The 20,040-nt window shown below is 41.4% G+C and overlaps 1 protein-coding gene and 1 non-coding gene across 4 annotated transcripts in view; both read left to right on the forward strand.

Annotated features, from left to right (window-relative positions):
• The window catches only part of CRLF3 (cytokine receptor like factor 3), a 60,411-nt gene that overhangs the window by 9,699 nt on the left and 30,672 nt on the right, over window positions 1–20,040 (forward strand). For all 3 annotated transcript variants that reach the window (XR_009692936.1, XR_009692937.1, XM_061142845.1), the window contains exons 2-6: window positions 4,962–5,169; window positions 7,835–7,922; window positions 9,043–9,220; window positions 10,917–11,139; window positions 12,078–12,210. Coding sequence is in view for 1 of the 3 variants with exons in the window: in XM_061142845.1 (XP_060998828.1) it covers window positions 4,962–5,169; window positions 7,835–7,922; window positions 9,043–9,220; window positions 10,917–11,139; window positions 12,078–12,210 (830 nt within the window). In the remaining 2 variants the exon portion in view is untranslated. The remainder of the gene's footprint in view (window positions 1–4,961; window positions 5,170–7,834; window positions 7,923–9,042; window positions 9,221–10,916; window positions 11,140–12,077; window positions 12,211–20,040) is intronic.
• On the forward strand, window positions 16,353–16,483 carry LOC133058171 (small nucleolar RNA SNORA30/SNORA37 family). The gene has a single exon (XR_009693279.1). It is a non-coding gene; the product is annotated as a small nucleolar RNA SNORA30/SNORA37 family (small nucleolar RNA).

Consider the following 20,040-nt stretch of genomic DNA (forward strand, 5'->3'; position numbering starts at 1 on the left):
TTTAGTAGGCATTTTTTAAGAAAGCCTAACTGTAAGAGCGACAAGGAAATGTAAGAGCGCTTATGAGTCCATACGTGAAGCAGACAGTTCAGATTTTCTGCCATGTGACTGGCTTTGTGATGTGGGCAGATTCATCTCTCTGACTCCTATAGGTCACTCACCTACAGGTGATTTCTTCCTAGGGCTGTGGTAGAATTTAAGTGAGAACATGGGTATAAGTACCTGGTACACAGATGTTCAGTAAGTGGGAGCGGCTGCTTTATTGTTATTATTGCCATCATTATTACTATTATTATTAATGACTTATGTCTTGGTATTAGTGTAAAGACAGATGGCTAATGCAGTACATTTCCTGTGAACCCAGAAGGAACATTTTGGTTAGCTTCTTCAGTTTCAGCTGACTACTTTGTATCTTTGTCTTTTATTTTTGATTCCTATGTTCTTGTTAGCTAATAGTATTTAAAGCCAGCCTCTAATAATTTTAGTTTCCTATAAGCAAAACAGTTGGGAGCATAACTTCTTAGATTAAAGTTGGAGGATAAAAATTCTTTTCTTCTGTAGTCGTGAAAATCCATGGTTCAGAGGAGATTCCAGTTACTTCATTTCCTGAAACACAGGCGTGTTATGTTATAGACAGAGCTAGTATATATTGCCACTTAAGACCAGAGATGTCTTAAATCATATTCTACACAGGCTTTATGATATTTTAATAGTTAAAGTCTAGAGGAAAATCATTAACAGTCCCTGCTGTCTTAGAGGGCTGTGAAGTATCTTTTACTAGCTTTTATATGGCTTTGTACTGTTATATTATAAGTTTATTGACTTTTTGAGAACTTCTGTTAAAACTTTAAAAGTTGCTTTGGAATTAGAATCAACTGCAGTGGAAACTTTCTAAGTTTTAACGGTCTGTTATACTAGAAGTTTTAGTAGAAAATTGGTTCTGAATATTGTTAATCAATATAAATAATGTATATTACATTTCTTTTTTGAGATCTTGAGTTGTATATCATTTGTATGCTTCTTAAATTTACTTTGTTACAAACTGTAACAGTTGTTTTGCCCTGAATGGTTGTCTGCCACACCTTTCTTTATGCAAGGAGGAGAAATACATATTGCAGCAGGAAATGTCTTCAACCAATCACATAACTTACAGGTTTACCAGAATGCTTTAAAATGGGTTCTGGGGAACTTCCCTGGCAGTCCAGTGGTTAAGACTGTGCACTTCAAATGCATGGGGTGTGGGTTTGATCCCTGGTTGGGGAAGCAAGATCCCACATGCTGCATGGCCAAAAATGAAAAAATAACTTAAACAAAATGGGGTCTGTATGCACTAAGCAGCTTGGGGCAGTGGACAGACCTTGAACCTTTGAGTCGTGCTGTTTCTGGCACCGGGAGGCTGTGGGGAAGTTTTTTGGCTTCTTTGAGCTCTTTCTTCAATGTAGACAATACAGACCCACCTCTTGGGACGAGTGAAGGAGCCATCAGTGAGCACATTGGACCCTGGTGCCACATCAAAGACCAAGAAATTCACTCAGCAGTGAAGTCCACATTTTAAAATTAGTTGTATAAAAGCCCAAGGAATGACCTTGATTAATTACATGATTTGATTAAAGGTGACTGTAGCTTTGAATTAAGAGCTATTTCTGGGAAAAGAAACTGGTGCCAGAGGAAGTGTCACGTTTGAAACAGGGGTGGTCTGGAGTCTGTGAGCCAAAAGGAGTCACATTTGCAATGAAATGACAGGAGGTGAATTTGGAAATGGATTCTCCCTTCACTGCCTTCTGACTGCTTTGTGTTCAAACACTTCCTTTTTTTCTGAGGTTCTGAAACAAAACAAAACGTAGTGGGGCTCGGCAGCAGCAGCAGGAGCTTTTGAATTCTTTCTAAAGAGGAAACTGACTTTACCTAACCAGTGCACTTCCTGTGTGTGTGGTATCCGTTGGGGACAGATATGGGACCTCGTTGGTACAGCGCTCGGCTGCAGAATTTCCTCTTGCTGGTGGTTGGGGCGGGGCGGGGGGGGGGGGGGGGGTTCGAACTGTATTTCAGAGCTCCAGTTTGTCGTCTTCATTTATCCTGGTATCTGTGAGGTCTGCGTGAATCACCTTGTTACCACTGCAGGTTCTGATCCAATAATTCTGGGTAGGACCTGAGATTTTCCATTTCTAACCATATTCCAGGTGAGATGTATCAAAATCCTAAGGCGTTCTTTCCCTGGTTCTTTTTGAAAGGTCCTAAACACATACATGGGGCTTCTCTGGTTACTCAGACGGTAAAAAAATCTGCCTGCAATGCAGGAGACCTGGGTTCGGTCCCTGGGGTCAGGAAGATCCCCTGGAGAAGGTAATGACTCCCCACTCTAGTATTCTTGCCTGGGAAATCCCGTGGGCAGAGGAGCCTGGCAGGCTACATACAGTCCATGGGGGTCACAAAGAGTCAGACACGACTAAGTGACTAACACACACACACAAACACATACACGATTGACTTAATTGCATTGAACAACACTTAATTGCTAGTTTTTATGTATGTTAGGGCCTGATTCTCAGGCACCTGATCCCACGGTTGGGTGATGTGCTAAAGCAAGGACATTTTTAATATAACCCTCTCATTTTTTTAAACTTCGACTTGGATTTAGAAGTTCTCTAGTAACTTTACAGAGATTAATAGCAATTAAACTTAAGTTAGAATTTCTTTGTTCTTTATGATTTAAGAAAGTCTTTCACTTACTGCACAAATACTGTTGTAACTTACATTAATGTTGAAAGGAGAAGACATTGTTTCTGTGATCTCCCCAGCCAATCAAAACCATTTTTTTTTTTTTTCCCGTATTTCTTTGTAGCCCTTAGATGTGGGCATTTTTTTGTTTTCACATGCTCATGAGCATTTCTGGGTAACTTTTTTTGTTCTTAATGGTTTTATTTATTTTTTTGACTGTGCTGGATCTTCATTGCTACAGGGGCTTTTCTCTAGTTTTGGGGAGTAGGGTCTACGCTGTAGCTGTGGTGGGTGGGCATCTCAGTGCAGTCGCTTCTCTTTTTGTTGAGCACAGTTCTAGGGCCCACGGGCTTCAGTGGTCGTGGCTCCAGGCTCTGGAGCACAGCCTCAGTAGTTGTGGCGAACAGGCTTAGTTGCTCTGCGGCATGTGGGATCTCCCCTAATCAGGGATTGAACCTGTGTCTCCTTCATTGGTAGGCGGATTCTTTACCCCTGAGCCACCAGGGAAACCCCTGGGCAACAATTTTGTATTCTGGTTTTCAGTTTTAGTGTTAGAGAATAAATAGAAAGTTTTCAAAATTTCTCTGCTATCTGTTGAAATATTGGGCTTTATCCATATTTTGATACATTCTTTTCTTGGTGGGTTTTTCTTAGCCTCCAAATGCTCTTTCTAAGATCAAGTTAGCAGAGGGTTAGGGTAATAAACATAACATGTCTTAGGAAATTAATATGATCATATTTGCAAAGTACAGTATGAACTTCGTTATGAAGTTGGTTAGATAGCATCACCAACTCAAAGGACAGGAATTTGAGCAAACTCTAGGAGATAGTGAGGACAGGAAAGCCAGTGTGCTGCCAATCATGGGTTTGCAGAGTTGGACATGACTTAGTGACTGAACAACAAATGTGAGTTTGCTTTAATTCAGCTGACTTGCTTATAGTTAGAATTTTCCTGTTAAGTGAGAAAAGGTGAATTGTGTGTTATCTGTGTACTTAAAAAGAAAAGCTGGTGTCTCTACAGACAGCTGACTTGTTTTCAGAATATCTGTGAGATATAAGGATTTTCCTGTCGTATCTCCTAGAACAGCCATTCTTAATCTGGGCTCTGTGGACCAAGGGTAGTGTGTCTCAAAGTGTGGGCTGCAGAGTCACAGGTGTGCTTGTGAAAAAGGAGGACTCTGCCCGTACATTCCCCCAACCCCTTCTTGAAGATTGTTGTGAGGTGGAGCCTTGCCATCTAAACTGTAACAGGTTGTCTGATACGTGATTCTTCTACAAACCAAGTTTCAGAATTACTGCTCTGGGCAAGCAGTGGCTGGGATCTGAGGGACTTTGGAATCTCTGAAATTGAATCAGTTTCTTTTTGGTAGGGATTATTCATTTTTTCTGGGAAGGTCTGTAAACCTCTTATTGAAATTCACAGAGGACCATGACTCAAAGAGGATGACTGTCATTGTCCCAGAGGTGTGCTTTGAACATCTTCTGCTTCCTGTGAACCTTTTGGAGTGTAAATAAATTCTTAGTTGTTTTTTTTTTTTTTTTACTATAATGAGGGCATTTTGTCCACAAAGTGATTTTTTTTTTTTTTTTTTTTTGTATCGTGCTTTTTTAAGCTATCATTTCTTTTCTACTTTTCAGTGAAATGGATTTTTTTTGGCAGGGGGTGGGTGCGGGCTCGTGGCATGTGGGATCTTAGTTCCCTGACCAGGGATCAAACCCATGCCCCCTGCAGTGGAAACATGGAGACTTAACCACTGGACTGCCTGGGAAGTTCCAGTATAATGAATTTTAATCTCTTCCTAATCTTTTTTATTTGGCACTGAAACATTATTATTTCCAAAAACTGCTTTGTGCAGATAATACTTACTGCTAATGTTTATTTATTGAAAACAACAATGTGCCATTTATTTTACCAAGTGCAGGACATAGACTGTTTAATCCACAAGCAGCTCCATCAGGTGAGCATAATTATACTCATTTGATGAATAAGGGAATTGAGCCATGGTGTGTTTAATTATTAATAACTTAATCCAATTGACATAGTCTGTGAGTGATGGGACCAGGGTTTGAGGCTGTTCTGTCTCACCTGAAGCAAACGCTATGCAAGTCTGCGCAGATGAATCGCATTTGGTTTACCAGTGACTGGAAGGTGATGTTGGGGTAGTGCCTTGAGATTATTATGAGTGATGCCTGTGGATCAGCCTTTCCTAGAGATTCTGAGTTTTTATGTTATTTTGTTTCAGATCAAGGAGAGTGCATCCCAGACAAGAGATGTCCTCAAACAGCATTTTAATGATTTAAAGGGAACTCTTGCAAAGCTCCTGGATGAGCGGTTGGTGACCCTCTTGCAAGAGGTGGACACCATTGAGCAGGAGACCATCAAACCACTAGATGACTGCCAGAAGCTGATAGAACATGGAGTTAACACCGCAGAGGACTTAGTCCAAGAAGGTGGGAGTCCAGGGAGCCTGCTAATGCGGCCCATTCCGGTCGACGTTGTACTGGTTTCCTAGGGCGCCAGCAGGCTTCCTGCTGTCTCTGGGTGCTTAGGCTGTTTGCACCTTGGGAAAGTTTTTGATAATAGGATAACAGGGGTACAGTGAGGTATCCTAGGGTGAGTTGCAATTCATGTACTAATTATAATCATTTACAAAGTACAGAGTAAATGATCTTTCTCATGGTTCTGTGACAACAGTCTCTCATTCATGGTTAACACAGCGATTTTGCGATCATTTTGAATCTGTTCACATACTTTTCGGAGTGTTGACAGTTTATAGGATTTAATTCCACTGTTATTTTTAGAAGGTTAAGGAGTAGGATTGGTCTTTACTCCTGAGATTGTAGTGGTTACTCCTGAATGTAGTCAGTTACTTTGGTTAAAGCATGCCCGGCTCTTCCCTTGCTGACTTCCTGCCTCCGTGTCTGTCTACCTTCCTTCCTTCCCTCCTGTAGATCTTTGTCAGGTACATTAAATAAAAAGGTACTGGTTCTGCCCTTTGGGGTTCACAGGCCAGCAAGAGAGGCACACATGGTGAGAGAGATCTAAGACCTCATGGGAGCACAGAAAGAAAAATGCTTAGCTCTGGAAGAGGGTGGGGTGGCTTCCAACAGGAGAACTTCCACAAAGGCTTGAAGAAATTCATCAAGCAGGCAGAGGAAGAAAAGGCGTTCCCAGCAAGACTGGAAACAGAAGTCATGCCAAGAATAAAGTGAATGGCACATCTGGGAGGTCTTGAATGAAGTCTTTTAGGCAACAGAATTACACAGTCAGGTTTACATTAAAAAAAAAAAAAAAAGACACTGCCTACAGTTCAGAAACTGTATTAGGGGTTTTAAAGAACTACAAAGAGCCCGATGAGAACGCCATGGTAGCAGTCCAGATAGGAAATGACAAGGGCAGTGACAGGTGAAGGTGAAGCAGAGCAGGTTTTAAGATTTTTTGGAGGTAGAATGATTGGTGATTTTACTGAGCTATTCCTGTTGGTGGCTGCCCCGGTTATAGGATGGAGGAGGAAGAAGAAAAGGGTTTGGGATGACCCAGGCCAGTGTGGTTTTAGATGACTGGTGAATTGTACCATTGACTGACTCAGGACATGAAGGGGGAGGGTGAGTGGTTCGGGGTATGTTGAGCTTGAAGTGCTGAAGATGTCAGGAGCTGGAAATGTGGGTGTGATGCTAAGGAAAGATTCTACCTGGAGATGTGACTATGGCAGGGAGTAGTGTGTACACCACATCTGAATCCATGGGAATAAGTCATCAAGAGATAGCACAATATGATTAAAATGACTCCCTGAGATGTTCATATTTCCACTCTGTCTCTGTACTGTCTTTTTTTAAAATTATTATTAGAGGATAATTGCTTTACAATATTGTGTTAGTTTCTGCCATACATCAGCATGAATCAACCATAGATATGTATATTTATATCTCCTCCCTCTTGAACCTCCCTCCCACCTTCCACCCCATCTCTGTACTTTCAAATAGTTCAGGGTCACTCTTACTATTCTTAGAATTTAGGTTTACCTGAACTATGACATTTTCAAAGACCCATCTTTCTTTCTCCATTAAAAACATTAAAGTAAAAGTTACATTTTGGTTAAAAAAGGGGGGGGGGGTGGTACAATATGAGCTGGGAAGGCTGCAGAAGGTGGGACTCCAGGAGATGCCAACACTTAGAGGTCAGTTAAGGACAGAGGATCCAGGGAAGGAGACTGAATGCCGTCCATTCTTCATTGAGTGCTGTGCGTGGCACAGAATAAGAAGTGTGTATGGCTCCCAAGTTTGTCATTTCAGCTGGAAGTCAGTCCCCTTTCTGGTCTCACTTAGAATATAGTATTCGTGTTATCTTTCCATGCTGATTCCATTTCCATCTTCTCTTCAAGGACAAGTGTTTATTTGCCACTGACCATAACAGTGTGTTTGAGAAAACTCTTTTTAGCAGGACTGCAGAATGTCTTTCCCTGGGGGCTCAGCATTTGGAAACAAACTCAGCAGCAGTTCAGCACAGGTCAAGAGTGTGTACCCATCACCATGAGGCCTAACCAGTGTTTTTATTTTAGAAAATAAATCCTATGAGTCACATACATGTTTGTTACAGCATCTGCTGCTAATTTTTTTTTTTAATACTTCAGAAATATTTTTAAATTTCAGACTTTTTCCTCCTTTCCCTTCCTAAGGGATAAAAACTTACTTATGGAATTTTGAGGATTCTGAAGCAGTGTTAGTATGCCTCCGTTTTCCTTTTGGTAAGGAGTAGGGTCATTGTTATGTGGTCTCAAAACACTTGAGTGACTCCAGGGCACAGTGAGACAGAAGACAGTTCTGGTAGTGTTCTTTAGGGCTGTGGAAGGACAGGGTCCCTGGGGACTTGGCCATACAGTTGGTTGATAAACCAGGTTTCCACTTGCAGAGCAGGATCTTTCATCTCTGGCAGAATGCAGTCACTGTGTACCCCGTTCCTCTTGTGTTTCACTTGAAAGTCACTTCTAAAATAGTTTCTACACTTGCTTTTGGGGAATTTGTGACATCACATAAGAATCGTTTTCAAGAGACGTGGAGACCCACCTAACACAGGTGACCATTTTTCCTGTACTGGTTCTCTTATCCCTGATTGTAGGTGAGCTCGCCATTCGGGGAGGTATAGGAGAACAGAATGAAAAGCTCTGGAGTTTTACCAAGAAAGCCTCGCACATCCAGCTGGACAGGTGAGAGCTCGTGTCTCTTAGGCTTAAACTGCTTTTCTTTCTTTTTTCCTCTCTCTCTTCCTCTCTCTTTCTCTTTTTCCTTGTTAAAAATTATGATTCAAGGAGATAGAGTATATTTTTCAAAGTTTCACTGCCCATTACCAGTGTGAAATAGTCGAGATTGTGATCTTTGAAATAGAACTACTACAGATTTTCTTCAATCCTAATGTGTAAGAGAATCATTAAATTTTAAAAATTCTGGACATATCATTAAAACTGAGGCATAGCTCAGACTGCAAGGTCCTACTGTACAGCACAGGGAACTGTATTCAATATCCAGTGATGGACCATAATGGAAAAGAATATAAAAAAGAATGCATGTCATATGTATAAATGAATCACTTTGCCATACAGCAGAAATTAATGCAATACTGTAGATCAACTGTACTTCAATTAAAACAAAGAAAACTGAGTCACAACTCAGTAAACCAGATCTTTTGACATAAGCTTGACAGTTGTGATCCTATCCCTTTTCATCCCCCACTGCCATTAGCATTATTTACCAGCAGCTTTTGCACCCTTATAGCATGTGACTGATTGAAGATGTTCCTTGTTGGGATGCCCCTGGCTGTGCAGTGGTTAGGACTTCACTCTGTCATTGCTGAGGGCCTGGATTCAACCACTGGTCGGGGAACTAAGATCCCCAAACCACACGTTTCAGCCAAAAAATAAATAAGTGAAATGAAAAATAAAATATTCTTTGTTTATTTTTTAAAGATTGAGGTATAGTTGATTTACAGTGTTGTATGCATTTTGGGTATACAATATGTGCTGTGCTTTGCTGCTCAGTCAGACCTGACTCTATGTGGCCCCGTGGACTGTAGCCCACCAGGCTCGCTCCTCTGTCCATGGGGATTCACCAGGCAAGGACACTGGAGTGGGTTTTCATGCCCTCCTCCAGGGGATCTTCCCAACCCAGGGATCAAACCCAGGTCTCCCACAATGCAGGCAGATTCTTTACTGATTGAGCTTCCAGGGAAGCCCAATACAACATAGTGATAAGCAATTTTTTAAAGCTATACTCCCTTGTATTTTTAACTCTTGGTTAAAAGTCTCATAAGCATGAGCTTTCTTTCCTCAGCCTACCAGAAGTGCCTTTACTGGTCGACGTGCCTTGCTTATCTGCTCAGTTGGATGACTCAATTCTTAACATAGTGAAAGACCACATTTTTAAACATGGAACGGTAGCGTCTCGCCCACCGGTACAGATAGAAGAACTGATAGAGAAACCTGGAGGCATCATCGTACGATGGTGTAAGGTATGTAATTCAGAACTGTAGACGTAGCTTCAGCATTATGAGTTTGAGTTTTGGGGGCCTTTACAATTTTTTTTTATTAGTTATCTTTGACTATTTTCTTCTCTCCATGAACAAAAATGCCTTTTGCTTCACAATTAAGGTCATAGGGAACTTGAACTGAACTAGCTGTTGCTTTGAGATAAACAGTTTTGAAGGTACTTTTTAAAATCTCTGTATCAAAACGTTTCCCATCACATGTTTCCTAAATGTAACTTGGTGAGTTGAGAATTGCTCCCATTTCTATTTATTAGAAAAGTCAGAAGGTGTTAGTGAATGTTGGGTGTTGGATATTTTTCTGTTCAACATTGAACTAGTACCTCTGAAATAAAAGTTCAAAAGTTTGTTTTTTCCCCCACACTCTCAGCATTACCAAGAATTTTGTGTATTAAGTCATATTAAGCATGTGATAAGTCATATTATGCATGTGAATTACCATATTTTAGATAAAAACCATGTCCAAGTGAGTCATAATATTTTGGCTGTTGACAAATACATCATTCAGAGGTGCGTGGTCAGCTTCTGGAAACTTTTCTTAGATGGGATTTTTACTTTTGTTACAAGATTTTTTTTCTTATTTTTTGATTAATTTTTAATGTTTTTTCATTGTTTTTAATGAAATTGTAAAAATGAAGGCTTTGTACAGAAGAAAGACGTAGAGATGCTTTTGTTGGTTCAAAATAAAGACTCTTATTCTATTTCTGTTTTTTTGCCTGTCAGTTCTTTTGCTATAAGTATTATTATTCATGCTTCCTTGCATACACATTTAAGATTTTCTAAAGTATATACCTAGCTATAAAACTATGAGGTAGCATATTGGATCTATACTCTACCAGGAAATAATCAAACTCTTCCCAAAGTGATTGTCCCAGAGTGTCCTTCGACCAGTAGTGTATGCATTTCTCTTACTCTGCATCTTCACCAGTACTTGGCATTGTCAGACTTTATACTTTTGCCAGTATAGTACCTCATTGTGGGTTTTGATTGCATTTTCCATACTACAGATTAGGTTGAATATCTTTATATATTTTCAGCTGCTTATATTTCTTATTCTGTAAAACACTTAATTGTGTCTTCTATGCATTTCCCTTGCTGGGTGCTTTGTCTTCTATTAATTTTACAGAGTCCTTTATATATTTCAGATATTACCTCTCTCTTAGTTACATGAATAATGTAGTTGTGAGATGCTTGTCTTTGAATTTTGACTGTCTGATCTTGGGCTTTATTGTGTAGGAAACACGTCATTACTTCAAAGGAAGCAGATCTATTCATATCATACCGGGGTTGTAAAGCACATAGTTCAGGGACTTGTAGCAGTCCAGTGGTTAAGAATCCGCCTGCCATTGTAGGGGATGCAGATTCAGTCCCTGGTCAGGGAACTAAGATCCCACATGCCAAGGGGCAACTAAATCCAAGTGCTGCAACGAAGACTCAGTGCAGCAAAAAAAAACAAACTCAAAAACAAAATAAAAACACATAGTTCAGTAAGGGAAAGAAGGGAAATAATGATGTCATATTTTCTGTGACCTTCCTGAGACCAGCCCATATTCAGCGTGTGGCCTGTTTGCTCAGCCCCAAAGGCCCCCATTCAGAGTTCAGCTGTGATGCCGAGAGAAGTTGCTCTCTGACTTCTGCCTAACATAAAGCCTTTCCCCCGCAGGTGGATGACGACTTTACTGCCCAAGATTATAGGCTCCAGTTCCGTAAATGTTCTTCCAATCATTTTGAGGACGTATATGTAGGCTCTGAGACGGAATTCATTGTACTGCACATAGACCCCCACGTTGATTATCAGTTCAGAGTCTGCGCCCGAGGAGACGGCCGGCAGGAGTGGAGCCCGTGGAGCGTCCCCCAGATCGGTCATTCCACGCTGGTCCCGCATGGTATGTTGTTGCCGTCTTGCTCCTGAAGCTTACCTATGTATGAAGACTTGTATTCTTTGCTAAAAGGCAACACACCGACAACAAAAAGACAATATCTTTTTCCTAAGGATAGACCCTGAATTGATGGAGAATGACATGAGACACATCTTTTACTTCCTGATCAAATTATTTCATGTGAATTTTGATAAATTTTCGTTCATTTTTCTCTCAAGCATCCCCAAATGGGCTAACCAGGTGGTTAGAACCTGGTTAGAACCTGCTTGCCGGTGCAGGAGGTACAGGAGATGTGGATTTGATCTCTGAGTTGGGAAGATCCCCTGTAGGAGGAAATGGCAACCCACTACAGTATTATTCTTGCCTGGAGAATCCCATGGACAGAGGGGCCCGGTGGGCTACAGCCCATGGGTCGCAAAGAGTCAGACACGACTGAACATGCATGCACACAAGGGTCCCCAAATAGAGCCAGATAGAATTATAAACATCCCTAAAATCAAATAGTTTTAAATATTGCATTAGAAGACTACAATATTTAACCCAAACCTTCAATGTATATCTTGGTAGAGGCATTTATTTTTTTTTTTTTTGAAAGTCTTATGCTTTGACATTGGTCTCTCCTATATTACTTTTTAAAAATATTTAGACTCATTTTTTAATTACTTCCTAGGTTGGAATAAGCTCAAACATGATTTTATTGAGTAGTAGGAGATAATGCTTGTTTGATCTTCCTTGCCACAAATGTGCAGGAAGACACTAAAATCTTCTTTGTGATATGTAGGATTAACCATGACACCCTATCACTGAATTTTTCCTTTTATTGAACTTGCCCATGACCCCTAAGGGTGGCGTCTTCCACTCCCAAGTTTTATTTAATATATCTGTGTTGAAGATTTTCCCCAAATGATTCTAACAACTTTCAATACCTTTTGCTTTTCAAAAAGAGTGGACAGCTGGCTTTGAGGGGTACAGCCTGAGCAGTCGAAGAAACATCGCGCTTCGCAATGACGCCGAGTCGTCCGGCGTGCTCTACTCCAGCGCGCCCACTTACTTCTGCGGGCAGACGTTGACGTTCAGGCAAGTGGATGTGAAAAGGTCTGATGCTCAGGCCTTGGGCAGCAGCAGGCAATACTCAGAGCATCCAGGAGCTTCTGATCTAAAGAGCCCTGAGTTTATGCCGTCATTTCTAGGCAGTATTACCTTGGAGCGATTTCCTTATTTCTCTGCTTCGCTTTTCTCATATGTAGTCATAGGGTTATTATGAAGCATGAAGTGAGATAATGTGTGTCAGATGCCTTTCTTTGCTTGATAACATAGTGCATATTCAGTGTGTTTAGGTCTTCTTTCTTCCTGGTAAATAGAGGTAAACAGAATATCTCTATAAAGTCCATCTTAAAAAAAAAAATCCATCTTAAAAATTCAGAGATACCCAGGTTTTTTTTTTCCCTTCTTTGTGAATCCATAAGAACAGGTGTCAGTGAGAGACAGCCTAAGTAAACATACTGTGTATATAGATACATATGGTATATATGTTTAGTCTCTGTAAAATAAAATGGAAAACAAGCCTCTCCTGCTGCCAATTAATTTTCTATTTCTTCACCCATTGCTCTCTGTCTTAGAAAAATTCCCTTTTCCTTGTTTCCATGTTGTCTGGGATACATTCTCTGTAGTCCTGTTTCTAAATAACTTTTCCTGAAAACCAAAGCCCAGTTTTGATTGAGGAAAGTCAAGCTCGCCTGATGTTCACCAGACACACCTCAGTGTAGCAAACTCTCCTCTAGGTTTTAAGTTGTGAGAATTGTGGGATTTTATTGTGAATGCTTGTTCCAGGTTACTCTTGTTCTCAGTCTCTTGTTATATAAGGCATGGAGAGTATCTGAAAGTTTTCTCTAAGCTAATGTTGCCATGTTCTCCACCAGCCAAGTCATTTGAACTTTCAGCATGATCAGAATGCACTAGTTTATGCTTCGTCTCATTTTTGACACCTCCCCTTGCCCCTTTCGTTACGATGAGAAAATGACTTATTAACCAGAAAAATACTGACAGAGAAGTAAAGCGTCTAGTACCTAACATCGACTTAGTTATTCCTGGGTAATCAGTTTTCTGAACTAACAAATCTCTGCTTATGTCCCTTGTTGATAGAGATACTCCCATTAGTGAGTCTTCTGAAAACAAGGGACTTTTGTGTAATGATAGGGCTTCCTGAGTTAATAGGTTCAGGCCAGATATCTCAGCTCAGAATAATAATCAGAGTAATACTGCAGTTTTAAGTTGCATTTATCATGTGCCAGGTGCTATTCTAAGCACTTCACTTACTGATTCTCATAACCCAATGAAATAGGTTTAGTTACCCATTTTATGAATGAAGATACTGAGGCACAGGGAAGCCCAGTCACTTACCCAGGGTCACATAACTAGTAAATGGCAAAGCTAGGATTTGAACCCAGTCAGTCTGGATCCCATAATTTTAATACTGGTCTGTATTGCTTCTTGGGCTTCCTTGTGGCAGGAAAATAATTCTCCTGCCAATGCAGTAGACTTGAGTTCAATCCCTGGGTTGTAAAGATCCCCTGGAGAAGGAAATGGCTACCCACTCCAGTGTTCTTGCCTGGGAAATCCCATGGATAGAAGAGCCTGGCAGGCTACAGTCTATGGGGTTGCAAAGAGTCGGACATAACTGAGCGACTAAACAACAAACAGGAATGTTGCTTTTTGTTCGTCTTTTTCATGCAAGAGTGTGGAAATGTACAGTTTCTCCGTATCCTTAGCTCTCTTCCTTTCCCCTCTTGTGTGACTTTTCTCCCTTGGTAATGGTGATCGGATGCTCTTCTACCTGTAACTTCTTCCTCTGTGAACCCAGGGGAACCTGACTGATAGATGACCCACTTAGGTTTGATTCTTAAGTCATTCAATAAATGTTTTTAGGTTATGACATTAGAAATTACACATTGATTTACACCCACCTACTTTCTGCAGCCTGTGGCCTGACACTTAGTTGGCCTTAATAACCCATTAGCTCCTCCCTCCTCCTCCAAAGGTGCTTGACTGGGCCCCTCTTGGCAGGTGATTAACTGACAGTTAAGCTCAGTATTACTTTAGTCAGACCTTTGCATTTTTGTCCTTTTTCCTTTGACTGTGGATTGAAAATGTTTTCTTTCCTTGTTTAAAGTAATGCCAGTCATGGGCCATGAAGGCAGAAGATGTGAATGGTGTGTTTGTGTGGGGAGCACCATCATGTGTTTAAAGGAGGGGGCAGGCAGATAGGCCTACTTGAATAAAGGTAAACTTTATCTGGTTTTTTAAGGACTTCATAGTCAGAGGGGTGATTATACTCCTGCAGGCCCTGTCCTGTGGCTCAACCCAATCTATGCTGAAGTTTCTGAAATGCTTAGAGCTGCTGATGTCAAAGAAACCTGTTACTGGCCAGCTCTTAACAGTCTCTGCAGCCCAGTCTCAGGGGATGCCTGAGTGCCCTCCTTCCCGGCCACTCCCTGACTTCCTGTCTTAAATAGTCCTGCCTTCCCTTGCTTCTAAAATTTCCTGATTTTACTATTTTTTAAACCATATTTTTATTTTCTCTTCTCTACCACCACCTGTCTGTAGCTTCCCTTAGTCTGATAAAATATTTGCTGATCTGTAAAGTGTTTAGAAATATATCAGAATATCAGTTACTCAGACTTGAGCCCTGAGAATGTATTCTGTGCACTAGTAGTTTAACATTAAGTAAAGAATCTGGGTATTGAGAAATCTCATTTTTATAAGAGCATATCTGGGAAGAAGAAAATTTTCTTTGATGGTGAGACAAAATTTTCTTTGTCTTAGTTCAGAAAATTATTTAATAATTCTTGGTTACCTGTGAATAAAGGAACTTTGTAATCCTCATTTCTCCTATGAGCATTGTCATAGTCAGCTTATGCACTGTTGTTGCAGATAGCCTTGCTTTGCCCACTGCCAAGGAAGCCCAGAGGGAGAGTAGTCTTCCACTGTTGCTGTGAATGTTTGGCAAAGAGCTTAATTTTTAAAATTTTTATTTTTTGCAATTGTTATCTATAATGAGGGCATCCTAGGCGGCTCAGTGGTAAAAGAATCCACCTGCCCATTTAGGAGATGGGAATTTGATCCCTGGGTCGGGAAGATCCCCTCAAGGAGGAAACAGCAACAAATATTCTTGCCTGGAAAATTCCATGGACAGAAGAGCCTGGCAGGCTACAGCCCATGTAGTGACAAAGAGTTGGATACTACTGAGTGCATCTATAATGAGCTTTCTGAGCCTGGATAGTATTTGGAGAGGAGGTGGTAGTGTTAGGCTTGTATGTTCTCCTCCATACCAGGCTTTTTCAGTTTGGAGGGAAGTGTGGCTAGAGTTGACCTTGGAGTGTGGGTATTGTTGCAGCACTCGACTACATTGCCATGTGAATAATAGAGATTGATTTTGGTTCTGTCATACATGTATATTTATTAAAAAATAAATAAAAACAGGGACTTCCCTGGCATTCCAGTGGTTAAGACTCTATGCTTCCACTGCAAGGGGCTCCAGTACATCCCTGATTGGGAAACTAAGATCCTGCATGCTCTGCTGTCAAAAACAAACAAAATATGTGGAATTTAGAAAGACGATAATGACGATCCTATGTGCAAGGCAGCAAAAGAGACACAGATGTAAAGAACAGGCTTTTGGACTCTGTGGGAGAAGGTGAGGGTGGGCTGATTTGAGAGAATAGCAATGAAATGTGTATATTACCACATGTAAAATAGATGACCAGTGCAAGTTCGATGCATGAAGCAGGGCTGTCAAAGCTGGTCTCTGGGACAACCAGCGGGATGGGGTGCGGAGGGAGATGGGGGGGGGGGTTCAGGATGGGCGAACACGTGTACACATGTAGCTGATTCATATATGGCTAAACCCACCACAATATTGTGAAGAAATTATCCTCCAATTAAATAAACTAAAAAAAAAAATCTTCCTTTCTAACAGCCTTCCTTATCCTGGTAGCCTTGGAGGTTACTGTCTTCCTCTTTCCCCAGGAGGAAATGAGAGCAGAGAGAGGCTGACTCATCGACATCTAAATCCTGGGCGGCTCACCCCAGTCTGTGCTCTTAACCACTGCGCTACCCTGCCTTTCACAAGCAACATGACGTAGTAAATCGAGTGGCAAATCAGCTGGCTATTTTTTATTGTTAACTCTTTTCTTTCAAGAACATCAAAAAATAAAGTTCCGCTAGCACTTTCACAGGTCCTCCCCTAGGCAGCGGGGCCAGGATTTGGTAGCTGGTGCTGAAATTGACAACCCTTGAGTATATCCTTGCCCTGGGACTGTGTCAGTGGCGACTGTCAATCAATGGAATGGGGGGCGGGGGGAAAGTCATGTTCCAGTGACTTACTGTTGTGTAACAAGCCACCCCCAAACTTAAACAACTCTAGTCACTTATTTAGCTCAGGAAACTGCAATTGGCAGAGTATGGACAACTCGTCTCTGCTTGTGTGGAGTCAGCTGGGGTGGTTTGACCAAGGACGTTGGATCAACTTCCAAGATGACTTGTTGACATGGCCAGATTGATTCTGGTTCTTGGGGCCTCTCTGTGGACCGCCTGTGCCTGCTCATAGCCTGCTCGCCAGGTTCCAAGAATAAGCATCCCAAGAGATAGCAAATAGAAACTGATAGCTTCTTACGGTTTGAGCCTGGAAACCAACATAGTGTCACTTCTACCATGTTTTGTTGTTCAACTGGTCACAGAGTCCAGATCCCAGGGAGGAGACTTAGATCCTGCTTTATTTATTTATATTTTTTGCTGTGCCTTGAAGCATGCGGGATCTTGGTTCCCCAACCAGGGATCAAACACGTGCCCACTGTCCACTCTTATCTACTGGACTGCCATGGAGATCCTTAGATCCTGCTTTTTTTTGTTGTTTTGGCTGCACCTCCCTTGACCAGTGCTCAGACTCACCCCCCACAGTAGAAGTGCAGAGTCTTAACTGCTGGACCACCAGGGGAAGTCCCTAGACCCTGCTTCTTGATGGAGGAAATATCAGTGAATTTTGGGGCTTTCTGTTAGAAATGCCATGGTTGGTAGCTGTTAGAAAGGGGTTTCTTGGAATATGTGCATTTGGTTTAATGCTTGCCTTTGGTTGAACATGAGCATTACCTTTTCTGAATGAATTTAAGCTGGAGGAGATCTTTATTTTTCTGTACAAGCTTGGTCTCTGTCATTGCCAGGTATATCTTCAATACTAATTACCACCTCTTCATAGCATTTAAAAAAAAAAAAAAAAATCTCAGTCTAATATAATTTTATCTGGAAAAATCCCATCTGGGCATAATCTCTACTAGGATTAGGAAGTTAATTTGTTTTAACTATAGGGTCTTTGAAATCTTGTCAGTTTCTTCTTTTATTGAGACAGTGCCCTGTCCTAGGAGAATACAGCTTTGCCGGTGTTTTCTTTTTTGTTAGAGTGATCCCCTCTGGAGGCTTGATGTGTAGTTCTTTCAGGGTGAAGCGGGGAATGTTGCCAGACAGAAGTTTTCCCCACAAACCTGTTAATATAGACTTGGATGGGATAAGACAGGTGGTTCCTAAGTAGACTAAGGATTCTGTAGTTTTTAGTTTGTTTGTAGAGAGAGGATGACATGAAATCATGGAAGCATATCTGCTTTGGGATGTTCACAGGGAGTTATAACTATTCCTTACAGATAATCTGAGGAATATTTCTTATACTTTTTTCCTATCCATGTCTCTCTGTCTGAAACTGCTTTTCTAAAATGTAAGGACAGTTCTGCTCACCTGAGGTCTTTCTGAATGATGCTGACCATTTCATTCAACTCTTATTCCATTCTGATGGTAGTTACAGTATTTGGTATTGTTGGGAATGAAAAGTTTAAAAAAAAGGAAAAATAAGAACCTTTGGCTAATAGGCAGTTTACAAGTTAGTATAAGAGAGATCCTGAGGAACTTCCCTGGCAGTCCAGTGGTTAAGACTATGCACTTCCAATGCGTCCATTGCAGGGGGCACAGGTTCGATCCCTGGTCAGGGAACTAAGATCCCACATGCTGTTCAGCGTGGCTAAAAATAAAGAAGCTGATAGCACCATAACACCATTAAAAAAATATGATTAGACAGTCAAACCTTAAAAAAATCCTGAGTGCTGTGAAATACAGGGGAAGGGAAATTTACTTCTAGACGAGGGAATGATGAAGGCTTTATCTCAGAGCTGGAAGGGCAGTTCAGGTAGGGAAATAAAGCAAGAACCAAAGATATGGAGGAGGAAAAATATGGAGAACAGGAAGTAATTAGTGTAAATGGGGTTAATAGAGACAGGTACATAGTCAGAAAGAACCCCGGAAAAGTGGGATATTCTTAGTTCTTAAGTATTTAATGAGTTAATGACTATAAATCTTCATTACATGCTCAGGAGGTAGAGGTGTTTTATAGATGAGGAAACTGAGGTGTAAAAAGATTACACCACCTGCCTGAGGTTGTACAGATGCTTTTTTGGAGGGATCGTACCGTGAGGTGCATGGGCTCTTAGTTCTCCAACCAGGGATGGAACCTGTGCCTCTTGCAGTGGAAGCGTGGAGTCCTAACCACTGGACCACCAGGGGTTTCCCTGTACAAGTTCTTATAGTTATCCCGAGATTCAGAGCCTGGCAGTCCAGCCCTGTCGGTCTCTTTCTGCTTGGACCTAGAATGTGACAGGAAGCCATGGGAGGACATTGAGCAGATGAATGAGGTGCGCTGATGTATGTTTTACAAGTTGTTTTGGCTGTGGGGTGGAAAGAAGTCTGGAAAGTGGTGAAGGCCAGGAGGAGACCCGTTAGGAGGCTGGAGAGGAGGGGCAAAAATATTACCAGAAATGAGGGAAAAGCTGTGTTCAGCATTCCAGGATTTAATCTTGGTAACAGCTCCTGGTGACTTGGACCAGAAGTTAGTGATAGGTGGTCAGAATCCGGATTTATTTTGAAGGAAGCACTGACAGGATTTATTGACAAGTTGGTTGTGGGGTATGAGAAACGAGTCAAGTGTAACCTCGGGGTTTCCGGACTAAGTAACTTAGGGTAGAATTGTCAGTTGTCAATTGTCATTTACTGAGGTAGGTGAGGCCTTTTGAGGAGCCTATTTCTGGGTGAATATCAGTTCTTTCACAAATTAATTTCCTTATAAGATATTTAATCGTACGTAGCAGAGCAGCTCCCTTGCTGCGATCTATTGAAAGCCCTCGACACAAGTGTTTGTTAAAAAAAAAAAAAAAAAGAAAGTAAAAAACGAAAAAGCAAAAAGACAAAAAAAAAAATAAGACATTTAAGTGAAGATGTGGAGTGGACAGTGGATATACAAGTGTGGAGTTAAGTGGAGAAGACCAGGCTGAAGATACTAAGTGAGAGGTGGTTTTTTCTTCTTCAGTTTTTGGTTTTTTTTTTTTTTTTTTGTCTGCACTGCGCAGCATGTGGGATCTTTGTTTCCTGACTAAGGATCGAACCTGTACTCCCTGCATTGGAGGTGTGGGTCTTAACCACTGGACTGCCAAGCAAGTCAACTTCAGAGGTTTTAACATGGTGGTTTAGTCGCTAAGTCATGTCCTTCTCTTGGCGACCCTGTGGACTGTAGTCTGCTACAGTCTGCCACTGGAGTGGGTTGCCATTGACTTCTCTGACTACACGTGCTGCTGCTGCTAAGTCACTTCACTCGTGTCCGACTCTGTGTGACCCCATGGACTGCAGCCCACCAGGCTCCTCCGTCCATGGGATTTTTCAGGCAAGAGTACTGGAGTGGGGTGCCATTGCGTTCTCCCTGCACATGCTAGGAAGTGTAATTCTGAGTAGCAGCATTGAAAGTAGACATCTTTGTCTTATTCCAGATCTAGGAATAAGATGCTAGTATGTTGCTAGCTGTAGGTTTTTTGTGGATACCCT

This window comes from Dama dama, chromosome 5 (genome assembly GCF_033118175.1).
Source record: "Dama dama isolate Ldn47 chromosome 5, ASM3311817v1, whole genome shotgun sequence".
Lineage (NCBI taxonomy): Eukaryota > Metazoa > Chordata > Mammalia > Artiodactyla > Cervidae > Dama > Dama dama.